This window comes from Sturnira hondurensis, unplaced genomic scaffold (genome assembly GCF_014824575.4).
Source record: "Sturnira hondurensis isolate 20B ecotype Veracruz unplaced genomic scaffold, ASM1482457v3 Scaffold0006413, whole genome shotgun sequence".
Classification (NCBI taxonomy): domain Eukaryota; kingdom Metazoa; phylum Chordata; class Mammalia; order Chiroptera; family Phyllostomidae; genus Sturnira; species Sturnira hondurensis.
The window spans coordinates 58,507,012-58,520,376 of NW_028079044.1; the positions used below are offsets into that span (position 1 = coordinate 58,507,012).

At 36.7% G+C, this 13,365-nt stretch overlaps 1 protein-coding gene across 3 annotated transcripts in view; it reads right to left on the reverse strand.

The window, feature by feature from the left end:
* The window catches only part of ROCK2 (Rho associated coiled-coil containing protein kinase 2), a 107,479-nt gene that overhangs the window by 12,174 nt on the left and 81,940 nt on the right, over nucleotides 1-13,365 (reverse strand). For all 3 annotated transcript variants that reach the window (XM_037048723.1, XM_037048726.1, XM_037048724.1), the window contains exons 19-30: nucleotides 12,545-12,705; nucleotides 11,989-12,173; nucleotides 10,290-10,359; nucleotides 9,565-9,668; nucleotides 9,216-9,402; nucleotides 7,974-8,067; nucleotides 7,793-7,887; nucleotides 6,873-7,052; nucleotides 6,531-6,699; nucleotides 2,403-2,473; nucleotides 1,352-1,440; nucleotides 841-919 (exon numbers count right to left, since the gene is read on the reverse strand). In XM_037048723.1, the coding sequence (XP_036904618.1) occupies nucleotides 841-919; nucleotides 1,352-1,440; nucleotides 2,403-2,473; nucleotides 6,531-6,699; nucleotides 6,873-7,052; nucleotides 7,793-7,887; nucleotides 7,974-8,067; nucleotides 9,216-9,402; nucleotides 9,565-9,668; nucleotides 10,290-10,359; nucleotides 11,989-12,173; nucleotides 12,545-12,705 (1,484 nt within the window). The remainder of the gene's footprint in view (nucleotides 1-840; nucleotides 920-1,351; nucleotides 1,441-2,402; nucleotides 2,474-6,530; nucleotides 6,700-6,872; nucleotides 7,053-7,792; nucleotides 7,888-7,973; nucleotides 8,068-9,215; nucleotides 9,403-9,564; nucleotides 9,669-10,289; nucleotides 10,360-11,988; nucleotides 12,174-12,544; nucleotides 12,706-13,365) is intronic.

The window sequence follows — 13,365 nt, forward strand, 5'->3', positions numbered from 1 at the left end:
CTTGAGAATTGATGGAGAAAGGAAAAGAGGGGAAGATGTGTGACATACTCCAAGTTAACATGATGAGCACCAGAAAATAACTCCCCCACAGCACACCAAGCACAATGGCTTTTATGTGGAAGGGACTCAATCCAATTTGTTGGTTTGACTAATTTTAAATATTTTATTTATTTATTTTTAGAGAGAGGGGAAGGAAGAGAGGAAGAGAAACATCAGTGTGTGAGAGACACATCGATCAGTTGCCTCCTACATGCCCCTTCTACTGGGGGATCTGGCCTGCAACCCAGGCAGGCATGTGCTCTGACTAGGAATCGAACCAGAGACCTTCCAGTTTGCAGACCAACATTCAATGCACTGAGCCACACCAGCGGGTTTGACTAACTTTAAAATGAAAAGTAGTAAAAAGAATTTGGCTTCATTTTACATCAGAAGAAAAGGGCTACTGGGTGCAAAATTTAACTTTATGAGCAACTTTTTTCACTTTCTAGAGAGCAGAACACAAAACCCAAACCAGAAGGATAAAGTTTAATGCTTAAAAAATCCTAAGCACACTTGAACAAAAGGTTGGCAAAAACAGGAAACATGATATAAATACATTACAGACTTTAAAATGTAAAATGGTCAGAGGAATGAAGACATATCCAGACAGAATAGGCATGAAAAGTCACAAAAGAATGAACCACCTTTAAAGGGGACTAAAACTGAAAGGTAATCTGAAGATGGCCCAGGAATAAAAGAATTTAATGTCACGTAACTCTTAAAATCTCTAGAAATGAAAACGAAAACAAAAACAAAAAAATAAGAACCAACCAGCCAAAAACAAAGTGAAACTAGGTTTACCTGAAATATCCTTGGAATTTCTTTAGCATCTGCTCTATACACATCTGTCTGTGTGACTGGTCGGACATGAAACAACTTGCTATAAAAAAATTTTAATAAAGGAATGAAATATTACCAAAAAATCAAATTACATTAGTTACCCAATACTAGTCAGACATTAAAACTGACTACTTTGACCCATGTTAGAAAGTCAAAGAATATCTTGCTCTATTAGATCAATCACTCCTTGATATTTGTAGAAATTTTCAGTAAGTCAGAAAGTTTTATGATCAGTTTCAGAAAACAACACAGTAAAGACACATGAAATAATGTTTTAGCTAACTTCATATCTGACTTCCATCTGTATGAAGAAACGTAAACAGTTTAACGACAGTACAGCAGGAGCGATCCTACACGAGTAAACATGTTATACAATACAACTAATACACTGCATCAACTTGACAAAAAATGTCATTACTCTCTTATACTTTAAAAAATGAAGATCCTAAATATCCTAGTAAAAAACACTTACTCTATATCTAAAACCATATAAGGATTAGATTGTTCTTTATCTTGTTCACTGTCATAGAAAAGAATCTTCTTACTGCTCACAATCACATACTGTTAAAAAGAAGGGGAGAAATTAAACAATGATTACAGTTGACATGTATCTTATTTTCTTTGAAAATAAAATTTCTTTTAGCAATAAAAATCACATAAAATACTTAAGTTAAATAACTAAAAAGTTCTTAATACACCCTTAGAAAAGTCTTCTTTAAAATAATAAAAAATTTTGCTTTTATATAATTTAAATAAGCAAATTGAAAATGAATTCAGATATATTTTTAAACTGATTTGACTCCAAGACCCAACAGCATAGGTAACCTGTTACTCTTTATGTCCCCCTCAGATTAGTAAGTCAGACCTAATGCCTAATGGGGCAGTATTAGGAGGAAGGGCCTTCGGAAGGTGACTACGTCACGAGAGCAAAGCCCTCATAAATGGGTTTGATGGTCTTATAAAGGGGGTTCCAGAGAGACCCTGAGCCCCTTCTGCCTCGGGAGGACTCAGCGGGAAGTCTGCAGTCCAGAAGAGGGCCTTCACCCGAGTCCAACCATGCCAGTGTCCTGGACCTCTGGCTTCCAGAACCACAAGGAATAACTTCCCGCTTTTCCTAAGCTACCCAGCCTGTGGTATTTTGTTAGCACAAAGTACCTGAATGAACTACACACACCAAAACTGAACATGGTAACATCAATAATCATAGTAACAAACAAAAGAAATAAGGGAGTCTTTCTGTCATACCCAGAGTTGTTTTCCCACCCAAAGCGCAAAAGCATGGGTTTCTGTTTTCTTAACACCAAAACATGTTTTATTATTAACAATCTATTAATGATAAAGTTACTTTTTACAAAGGTACATAAAGTCATATCACTCCAACTCAGAAAGCACAAACAAGTTTTACGTGTCTCAATGCCCCAGTTCCATCAGTTAGGTGCACCTTACAACTGCTGAAGTAAAAGGGCTGTAGCCAAACCAACCAAGAGTGAAGCAAAAGAGCCACATTCTAAAGCGCCACTTACCTTTCTAACCCATCCAAATTTCTTAGTGTTATTTCTCACAGGCAATGAAAGCCAGCCCTCTAGTCTTGATTCTGTAAGAAAAACCCAAGATACGAAGAAAAATAGAAAAATTTTCCTATGAAAATGGGGACTTTAATAAAATTTTAACATAAAAGTCACAAATCAATTATACCTTTCAGAATTTACCATTGCACATTATCTAGAATATAATAATGACACGGGATCAGTATAAGCAAGCTAAGCAATGCAACAAAATTCAGGTTATATCACATTGGAAATGCATATTCTGTGTTTATAAAGTCAAATGCCCCACTGATTAAATCCATGCATTTGCAAAGTTCAGCAGAAAAAAGTTGCAAGAAAGAGAAACAGCCCTCTATTCTCACTAATCAACCTGTATTGGAGTCCTTTGTTTTTCCTTTGGAAGGCTGAACTTTGATATATCTAACTATAGATATACCACACATTTTCTTCTAAGAAAACATTTTAAGTGAGTAATTACATGTTCAGGGAAAATGAACTTTCAGAATGGCTGTAATAAAATGAAATAAAATTGTGCACATTACAGATTACGTTTGATTAATAAGTAGAAATATAACCAAAAGATGTCTAAATCCTAAAACATCAAAATCAATACAATTCTAGTAAAGGAAACTGAATACTCAGAATTTGTTCTACTGGTATTTCATTAACATCTTTTAATAAACTAATTAAGTAAAATAAACATTTTGACATTATTCTAATAAGAAAAGTAACTATCACTTGTTTTACGTCTACTACATGCCTGCGCTGTGCAGGACGACCCACATAAACTTTCCTTACTCCTCAGTGCCCGCAGAAAGGTCACACAGGGGCGAGTCTCTGACCCCAGCACCCACACACCCTCTTACCCTCCAAACTCTCCCACAGAAATGCTGTCATCAAAACAGCCACATGCGCAGCCCTGGACATGGCCCTACATCAGTTTAAAGGACTAAATCAGATGACTTCTAGCAATAGGCATAAGACTGAAATAATTTTATTGCTAAGCTCTAAAACAACTTCAATACAACCACTTGTGTTTTATATTATATACAGACGTATACCTGGGAAATGTGGTGACAATGTAGCATTCTGCCACATATAATACGTATTTTTTTGGCCCAAATTTTTGAGGAAAAAATAAGAATACATATTATATACAGGAGAGCATTATATGTGGCAAAACATAGTAACTACTGTTATTTTACTTTGATTTCTTTTTTTAAATATATTTTACTGATTATACCATTACAGTTGTTCTATTCCCCCCTTCATTCCCCTCCACCCTGCACACCCCCTCCCCCAGCATTCCCTCCCTTTAGTTTATGACCACATGTCTCAAGTTCTTTAGATTCTATATTTCCCATACTATTCTTGCCCTACCCCCTATCTATTTGCTACCTACCATCTATGCTACTTATTTTCTGTACCTTCTCCCCCTCCCACTCCCCTGTTGCTAACCCTCCATGTGTTCTTCATTTCTACGGTTCTGCTCCTGATCTAGCTGTCCTCTTGGTTTGCTTTTGTTTTAGGTGTGGTTGTTAATAGCTGTGAGTTGGCTGTCCTTTCATTGTTCATATTTTTTAGCTTCTTTTTCTTAGATAAGTCCCTTTAACATTTCATATAATAAGGGCTTGGTGATGATGAACTCCTTGAATTTGATCTTATCTGAGAAGCACTTTATCTGCCCTTCCATTCTAAAGGAAAGCTTTGCTGGATAGAGCAATCTTGGCTGTGGGTCTTTGGATTTCATGATTTGGAATATTTCTTTCCAGCTCCTTCTTGCCTGTAAGGTCTCTTTTGAGAAATCAGCCGACAGTCTGATGGGAACTCCTTTGTAGGTGACTGTCCCCTTATCTCTTACTGCTTCTAGGATTCTCTCCTTCATTTTAATCTTGGCTAATGTAATTATGACATGCCTTGGTGTGTTCCTCCTTGGGTCCACATTCTTTGGGACTCTCTGAGCTTCCTGGATTTCCTGGAAGTCTATTTCCTTTGCCAGATTGGGGAAGTTCTCCTTTTATTATTTGTTCAAATAAGTTTTCCACTCATGGCTGTTCCTCTTCCCCTTCTGGTACCCCTATAATTTGGATGCTGGAATGTTTAAAGATGTCCTGAAGGTTCCTAAGCCTCTCCTCATTTTTTTGAATTCTTGTTTCTTCATTCTTTTATGGTTGGTTATGTTTTCTTCCTTCTGGTCTACTCCCTTGATTTGAGTCCCAGTTTCCTTTCCATCACTATTGGTTCCCTGTGTATTTGCCCTCATTTCGCTTAGCGTAGCCTTCATTTGTTCCTCTAATTTGTGACTAAAATCAACCAGTTCTGTGAGCATCCTGATCACTAGTGTTTTGAACTGTGTATCTGATAGGTTGGCTATTTCTTGGTCGCTTAGAGTTATCTGCTCTGGGGCTTTGAGTTCTTCTTGAGCCATGTTTTGGTCTGTTCCTGCCTGTTACGTATGAGGAGGAGCCCTAGGTGTTCACCAGGGCGGGGCAACTCAGTCGCTGGGTGGTGATGCTGTATGTGGAGGCGGGGTCAAAGAGGAGCAATGGCGGTCCCCTCTGCTGCTTCCCACCACTGGGGCCTGCATGGTCTGTCTCACTGCACGCGAATGTGTGACCACGGTCAGCCTGCCACCTTGCACCCTCACTGGGTCTGCCCGATGCTACTCCACACCTGGGATCTGTCCACAGCTGCCTGGGCACCTGGGGTCGGGGGATCTTTCCTGCCCGTCCCCGCTCTGCTGCTGGCTCCGCCCCTCTTACGGTCCCGGTTGTGGGACTTCCATATAGTTCAATTTTCTGTTCTTTGGCTGCGTCTTTGTTTACTAAACCTTTGTTGTATTCAAACTTGGTTGTGGGAGAAGGCACAGTGTTTCCACCTATGCCTCCATCTTGGCAGAAGTGCTTTGATTTCTTTTTATTTTATTTTTTATTGTTGTTCAAGTACAGCTGTCTCCATTTCTCCCCACCACTCCCCCACAATAAAAGGCTAAATTTTATTTCACATTCAACTGTTCCTACACTAATTTCCTATGGCCTCTACATTACATGTTTTTGTACTTATGCTAACTTTGTGTTATACCTAATTTTATGTGTTTTCTGTCCAGTTTCTTCATTTACACTACAAGGACACAGATCAGGTCAAATTGTCTTGTATTCTTTCAAGGCCCAGGAAAGTGCTGCCTAGGTGAGCTCTCACTGAAAACCCAAGCGCGTCCTCTAAGACAGCCTGCATGCCTTTTTGGTACTGTCTCTCTGGATATGGAATTCCAGAAAGAATTTCTTCTTGGTTGAAAATGGATAAAACAGGCTGTGAAACCATATGCTCTTAAATGATACAAAGCACTGCCTCATTTCTTGTAAGCCAACAAAATCAATCTATTATACAGTAATAGCAATGCTGTGTGCAAATACCCTGAAAACAAACTCTCAGTTCATGCAGCAGTCTCTTTTTAATTGAGGCTAGAGCAACTGGTTAGAGTTAGTGAATATTAGTTAATGTTTCCAAAGTTTTTCACAAGGACTAAAATTAAGAATAGTGAGAAAGGTGAAAGGTTTTTGGGATATCACCTGTATCATTAGGTCCCGACGAAATAGGTAAGTAAGGCAAAGAGTCTTCTTCTGAATCAGAGTCAGAGTCAAGGAGCGAACGAGAACCAGAACGCTTAGTGGCAATACTGAGAGAGGTGGAGGAGCGCTGGTAGGTGAATGACATGGATTCCATAGTGTGTGACTGAGTGATATGGACTAAACACCCAACATAAAAAAGTAAGAACGCAGAAAAGAGTTAAGAGAAGAAAAAATAAAAACTTAAAAAGAGAGCTACCTGAACTATATAATGAGCTAATTTAAGTAACTAAATGTGTGGAATTTTCCTTTGCGTTTTTAATAAAAAATTTTGTCAAAAATCACTAAGTACAGTAAGTTGAAACTGTTGTTGGAACCCCCACTCCAAGAAGCAGGTTCTTCCCTTAAAGAAACCACAAACATTTTTCCTCAGGAACAAAGTCAGTCGTCACAGGGCTTTAAAACAGTCATCAGGTTTATATTTAAGACAAAAGTCTTTTAATAAAAACAAACGTAAGGGCTAAAAACAAGCTTGTACCTGGAAATCCATCATCTGCGTCGGCGTCCCCGGGCCCGCTGCCTGTGCTGGAACTGTCCATGCCCATGTGTAAGGCCTGGAGCTGTGACCGCAGCTGCTCAATGTCACTGTCTTTACTGTCCAGTGTCATCTGCAGTTCAATTCGAATCTGGCTCTCTTCAGCTATTTGCTATGAGAAATTTTAAATTATATTAACTGGATGCCATATATCTCATAAATTTTGATTCTTATTCTTAGTTCAATAATTATTAATAGAAATGTTCTACAACCAATAAAATACAGATATTAAAATCTACTTCTAAAACAGAAGTCTTCAGTCTAGAGTTCAAAAAGCATCCTTACAGCCTGCATTTCATTTAGTTCTTTCTGATACTTGATCATCTGCTGTGTCAGTTTTTCACGCTCAGATTTAAGCTCCATGTGCAGCTTTCTATTCTCCTTTTCTTTTCTCCGCACGTCTGTGTCACTGCCACGTTTGATAGGTTCTTTCCGATTCATGATCTCAGCCAACTTATTCACAGCCTTAAAAACACAAAAATATGAATAAATAAAACACATTATGTTGATGGTTTCTTGGTAATTCATCAATAGCAAGTTATACAACCACTGATAATCTTCGCCGCTTTATACAGGGCCACCAAGAAACACCTTACATCAATAACACATCTCCTTTCATTATTCATTATCCTTCCCCAGTCTGTACTCTGTTAGTTTTTCACTCATGTTTTCTGAGAACTGTGACTTGAAATGTTTATGGGTTCGACCTCATGTCACTGTCTGTCACTTTGAGTTTTTAGTTTCAAGAGAGATTTTTACTTGCAGTGGCATCACATTAATAAAATACACGTCCAACCACAGAGCAGAGCCCCTGGGACCCACAAGTATCAGTGGCGTATGTACAACCATGACAGCTGGCAGAAGGTGGTCAGTAATCACAAGCACCTGGTCCAAATGACCCTTTTCCAGGCTGTCAGCAAATGGTCATTCTCTATAGTTTATTAAAAAGAAAAAACATCAGATTATGATAAAAATTAGGAAGGAATGTGACTCTATATGAAAAAATTAACAAAAGACTTAAACATTGAACTGGGCAATGTTAATCAAATCTAGCTTCTACTAACCTGGCAAAATCAGATAATTGTGACTGTTCATAAATACTGATACATTCAATGACTGCTGTAGACAATCTGTAACATCAGAAGTAAACTATAAGAGACAAACTAAAAAAATGCAAAATCCTATTTAGAGTTTATCATACATACTTGAGTTTTGAGTGTTCTCTCTGTTAACAACTGCTTCTCGAATTGTGCTTTAATAGCTGCTGCACTTATTTCTTCATCTTTCAACCTTGACAGTTCTGAAAAATGGACAAATGTAAACATTATATCTATAACTAAGACACAACTATGAAATATACTTAAAACATTCTTTGTTAATACATACGCTCTTGGGCATCTTTCAATTTGTTATTTAATTCTTCTTTCTCATTTGCAAGATTGGCAACATCACTAGTTAGTGTCCTGTTAGTTTCTTCAAGCTAAGAAATTAAAGTAGAATAAATATCACACTCCAATTTACAAATTTAAGTTATAAAGCAGTAATTCAAAACAAAAAGATACTAGAATGTTGCTACAACTCTTGTTTTTCTTACTACCTCTATCTCTAAATGTCCCATCTTTATGTTACCTTACCAAACTTCACTCTTGAAGAAAATTTTCCTAACCACAGTAAGACTTCATACGCACCCCAGGAAGCCAAAAAAACTGTCCTTCTCTCAAATATCCTTAGCAGTACTTTTAATGAGAAAAACATTTAATAAACTGAAAAAAGCAAATAACTATAATAAAGCTCTGCACTCTATCATACAGAATAAACAAAATTTAAAACTGCAGTATTTCTTTCGGAACATTATTTTAAAACAGAATATATAATTTTACTAAAGAAAGTGGATGTCCTTTTGTATTCTCTCCAAATCCTGTTCTTACTCTTCCTTCCTGAAGGAATTTTTACTGTGAACTCTGTTTCATCCTTTTCATTCATGATTGTATATTTTTATTACATAAACATGCAACAATATATAGTGGAGTTTTATGTGATTTTAAATAATCCATAAAGAGCACCATGCTGTATTTATCTTTCTGTAGCTGCTTTCACTCAAAATTATACTGGGTAGTTGATAGAAAGATCTAATTCATTTTAACTGATATACGAGTTTCATATTCTACCACACTTCATCCATCCACTCATTCACCTACTGATAAGACATCTGAGTTTTTGCTATTACAAACATTCACGCTGCTGTAAGCACTGTGCCTGAATCCCACTGGCAAATTTATCTTAATGTGTGTGGACTTTCTTTGGATAACATGAATGTTTAAAATTTACTGGAAATTACCATACTATTCTGTGTGATACTAAATCTACATGCTTCACAGTAATAAATATGAATGCCATTTTCTAGACATCCTACAAACATTTAAAATTAGTCAAGTTATTGAATCTCTGCCAATGTGATGAGTATAAACAATGCTGAGAAGCTGATGGTTGAGTGGTGGAAAATCTTGTAGCCAGCATATATAATTTTTCATTTAGATCTATGTTACAATATTTTCCTAGTGCTTCTAAAGACAACTTATGATAAGAGTAATTTAATTATAATTTTAAAAGAACCAAGAATTTACTTACAGATGCAATTGTAGCGTCTTTTTCACTGAGTTCCTGTTTGTGCCTTGCCATCATCTCTTTGATCTCTAGCTCTTTCATGATTTTCTCTTTTTCCAAATCGGAGTATTGTTCTTCAGCAATTGAACGTGCCAGCTGCTCAGAATCTGCTTTGGTCAAGGTGATCTCCAGCTGAGCAGCCAAGGAGTCCCTACATTTTAGAGATGTATCAGCTTAATGTTCGACTTTTCCCTATGAAGTCAAAGTCTGTGTCTGACTCACCCCACCCACCAGTCTTTATTTGGGCAGAGCAGGTGCTCGTCTAGGGGCAGGCACACACCTATGAACGAAAGAGACAGGACCCGGTCCTTACCGTTCGTCCTGTAATTCCTGTTTCTTCTGCTGTAATTCCTTACACAGTTTGGTCTTTTCTTCACATTCTTCTTTAAGTTCCCTAACCTGTGTTTTATAGAGGGTCTACACAGAAAATATAACAGAAACATAAACCAACATCACCATCAAGAATACTATTTTTATATTTATAATCTATCTAGACAAAAAGTTGAGTAAATAAAAATATATTCATAACACTGAGTAATGTTGAGCCACTGAGCAGATTAATAGTTTAATGAGCTTTTCTATTTTCTTATAATCAACCAATTAACTAATAAAGCTCAGCTAATAATTTAGAAGCATGATTTTCAACTGGATATCATACTAGGATTTCTCATTAAATGACACAGACTGGTAGGGATGAAGAGCAAAAAAAAATATTACTAATTTAGACTAGATAATTTTGTTGGCTTAAATTGATGAAACAGAGATGACAGCTACTATTTCATATTTTATAACTGAGCTCAAAAAAGTATAAATGTTAAAATAACAATTTTATTTGTTTTATTATGAAACACAGTACCTCTCTAAAAGCAATGCTTTTAATCAAGTTCATAAGGGATGGGCATGTGTGTGCTTAGAGCAATTTTTTTAACAAAGATAATAATCTATTCTAAACACAAGAATCATTCTCCAGGCTGTGCAGCAACTTTTTAAAAATTCTACAAATTTAACAGTTTTCAGATGAATGTGTTTGGAACTTACTGAGAAATACTGTTCTGCTTCAAGCTGATCTTGGAGCTCTTTCATTTGCCCATCTGCATCTTGACGTTCTCTGTGGTCAAATATTGGGTCAAAGGTTAAATGAGGTACACACATATTAAAACCAGCGACTCCTAAAATGTAGTGTGAGAATCCCCTGCAAGTCCCTCAGACCCTTTCAGACAATCCCCGAGGTCAAATCAGTTTCTCAATACTGCATGAGCATCATTGTTTTTAATTCCCATCCTCTCACTAGTGTACATTTACTTATGTTGAAGCTTTATGACATATCATGACGCCATCACTCTAGTTGCTAATGAAATGTGTTCTTTTATGTTTTTATGTTTTAAAATTCCCTGTTTTAATTTTTAAGATAAAAAATAGCATTAGATATATCTCAGATAAAAAAATTCTATGGCCTTCAATAATGAAAAAAAAATTTATCCTACCCGAGGACATTTTTTCATTGCTTTTAGAGAGAGGAAAGGGGTGGGGAGAGAGATGGGTGGGAGAAATGTGGACCAGCTACCTTCTTGTGCACAACACACCTTGACTGGAGATCGAATCTGAAACCTGGGCATGTGCCCTGACCAGGAACTGAACCTGTAACTTACTGGTCTACGGGACAACACTCCATCCAACTGAGCCACACCAGCCAGGGCAACCTCAATCATTTTTAAGAGTCTAAATTACCTATTCTTATACATGCACTATAATCAGCCATTTACGCCAATCAAGTATAGAATTAAGAGAGAAGCTCAAAATTGGTTATCTTATATGAGTGAATGGGAGAAGGCCTGAGGGGAGGTAAAGAGTACAGGATTTTATATCTACATGTAGATGGTAACTGCACAGATTTTACACTTTGTAAAAATTGAGTGAGCTCTACACTTACCATTTGTGTACTTTTGCTGTATGTATGTTAATCTTCAATAAAGAAATAAAATTAAATTATAAATAAAATTAAAAGTGAGCCTGACAAAAAGCAAACATGAGTCCTGGCTGGTGTGGCTCAGTGGATTGAGCGCCAGCCTGCGAACCAAAGGGTCACCGACTGGATTCCCAGGCAGGGCTCACAGCTGGGTTGTGGCCTAGGTCTGGTCCCCAGTACGGGGGCATGCGAGAGGCAACCAAACATTGATATTTTTCACCTTCTCTTTCTCCCTCCCTTCTCCTGTGTCTAAAATACACACATACATAAAATATTTTTTAAAAAAGCAAAATTATAGTTTTTCAGAATGTTATTTTAATATATTTTCTATTTTCTAAGTGAATACAGCACTAGAGTATATCCTGGGAAAAGGTTTTAAAATTTTATACGGTATGTGCTTAACACCGAAACATTTCCAAGTCCCAGACGCTAAAGGACCAAACAAAAACTGCATGGACGATGAGCTTGAGAGATGGCCCCGAGAAGGAACATGAAGAGCACGGGTGAGAAACCAGACACTTTCTTCTGCTCCCGCACCACCCCCTCCCATCGCGCTCGCACAGTAAGGCGGCAGCAGTCTGAAGTGCTGGGGAAGCGAGTGTGATCTTAAAGAACAACAGTGGCACAATGCATTACTTGTACAGAGAAAAAAAGACAAATGGTCAAGAAAATAAAATGGTAAAAAAAAATCCAAAATAAACCAAATTTAAAATAATTTATATGTGGATAGCTGTGCATATTAGTAAAACTTTGTTTCAAATATTAACTTACTTTCGAAGTTCAGCATTCTGTTTTTCCAAGTTTATTTTCATTTCCATGAGATGATTATTCTCTTGTTTTAATTGCTTTTCTGACATTTTTAGTGTGTTGACTTGCTGTGTTTGCATCTTCAAGTCATTTTGTGTGAGGCAGCGCTTTTGAGTTTCCTGCTCTATTTTTAATGTCAAGTTTCTAACCTAAAAAATAAATTGTGTACCTTGATAAGTAAGTAAATAATTTTGATTTTTCTTATCAATGAAGCTGGCAGCCTATATGATGACTCAAAACAGATTTTTCTCCTTACATAGTAAATTCATTTCACAGTAAAATATATTTTTGTATTTTTGATAGTTATATTTTTAAAATAAAGTATGGCCTTTATGGTAAAAATAACTAAAGTTCTTAAAACTATGGTTCATTTCACACATTAGCCAAATTCAGTAAAATTAAAAGGTCATAGAATAAGAAAAAAAATTTCATTATGAAACCATCATTGTACCTTTATAAATAAATCTAGTTTACTATTAATTTATTAAATAGTTTATTATTTACTAGTAAACATACTTACATCTTCGTTTAGAACATCTTTCTGTTTAAGGAGTTCATTTATTTTCTGCTGTGACTGTTTAAAGTCACAGTCTAATAAAGAGCATCTTTTCTCAGCTTCCAGGAGCAAGTTCTCCACTTTCTGTTTTAAAATCCTTTCTTCCAAGAGCTTTTTTTCCATTTCTATTGCCACAAAAAATGAACATAATAATGAATTTACAGACAAAAGAACTGCATTAAATACATGATGCAGTGTTAATAAAAATTATAGTAAATGATGCTCCTTGAATATATTTTTAATCCCCAGTTTAATATTTTCATCACTCCTGTTACTGTATTTGAAACATCAACAATTTCATTTCTGAAAGTCAGGTGCTTCATTTGCAGGGTATGCCTTTGTGATATTACATCCATTCTAATGGAAGTAAGATAACCCTATTTTACTTATGGCTCTAAAAGATATGAGTATCTTTTAAATACAGACCCTTTATTTTCCTGACTCTGAGGCTCTCAGTGCTGCCTGCCTTACCTCACACTCAGGCAGACTCTCTGACCTTTTCTACGGTTCCTTCCATCTTAGCACCATCGCTGGACAAGGAAGAAAGCGATGTTTTAGGGAGGTGGTAGAGAACTGGGATGCAGAGGCAAACTCGTGGCGTTTAAACCTGGCTCTGCCACTTCCTACCTATTTGGTGAAGTTGACTCACCAGTCTTCTGAGCCTTCTGGAGGCTCAGCTGCCTTATCTCCAGAATGGTGGCAACAGTACCTACCCTTGTAGGGAAGTTACACAGATGCTGAGTTAATATACGTGTAGCACTTAAATAATGCCTGGTGCATGGCAA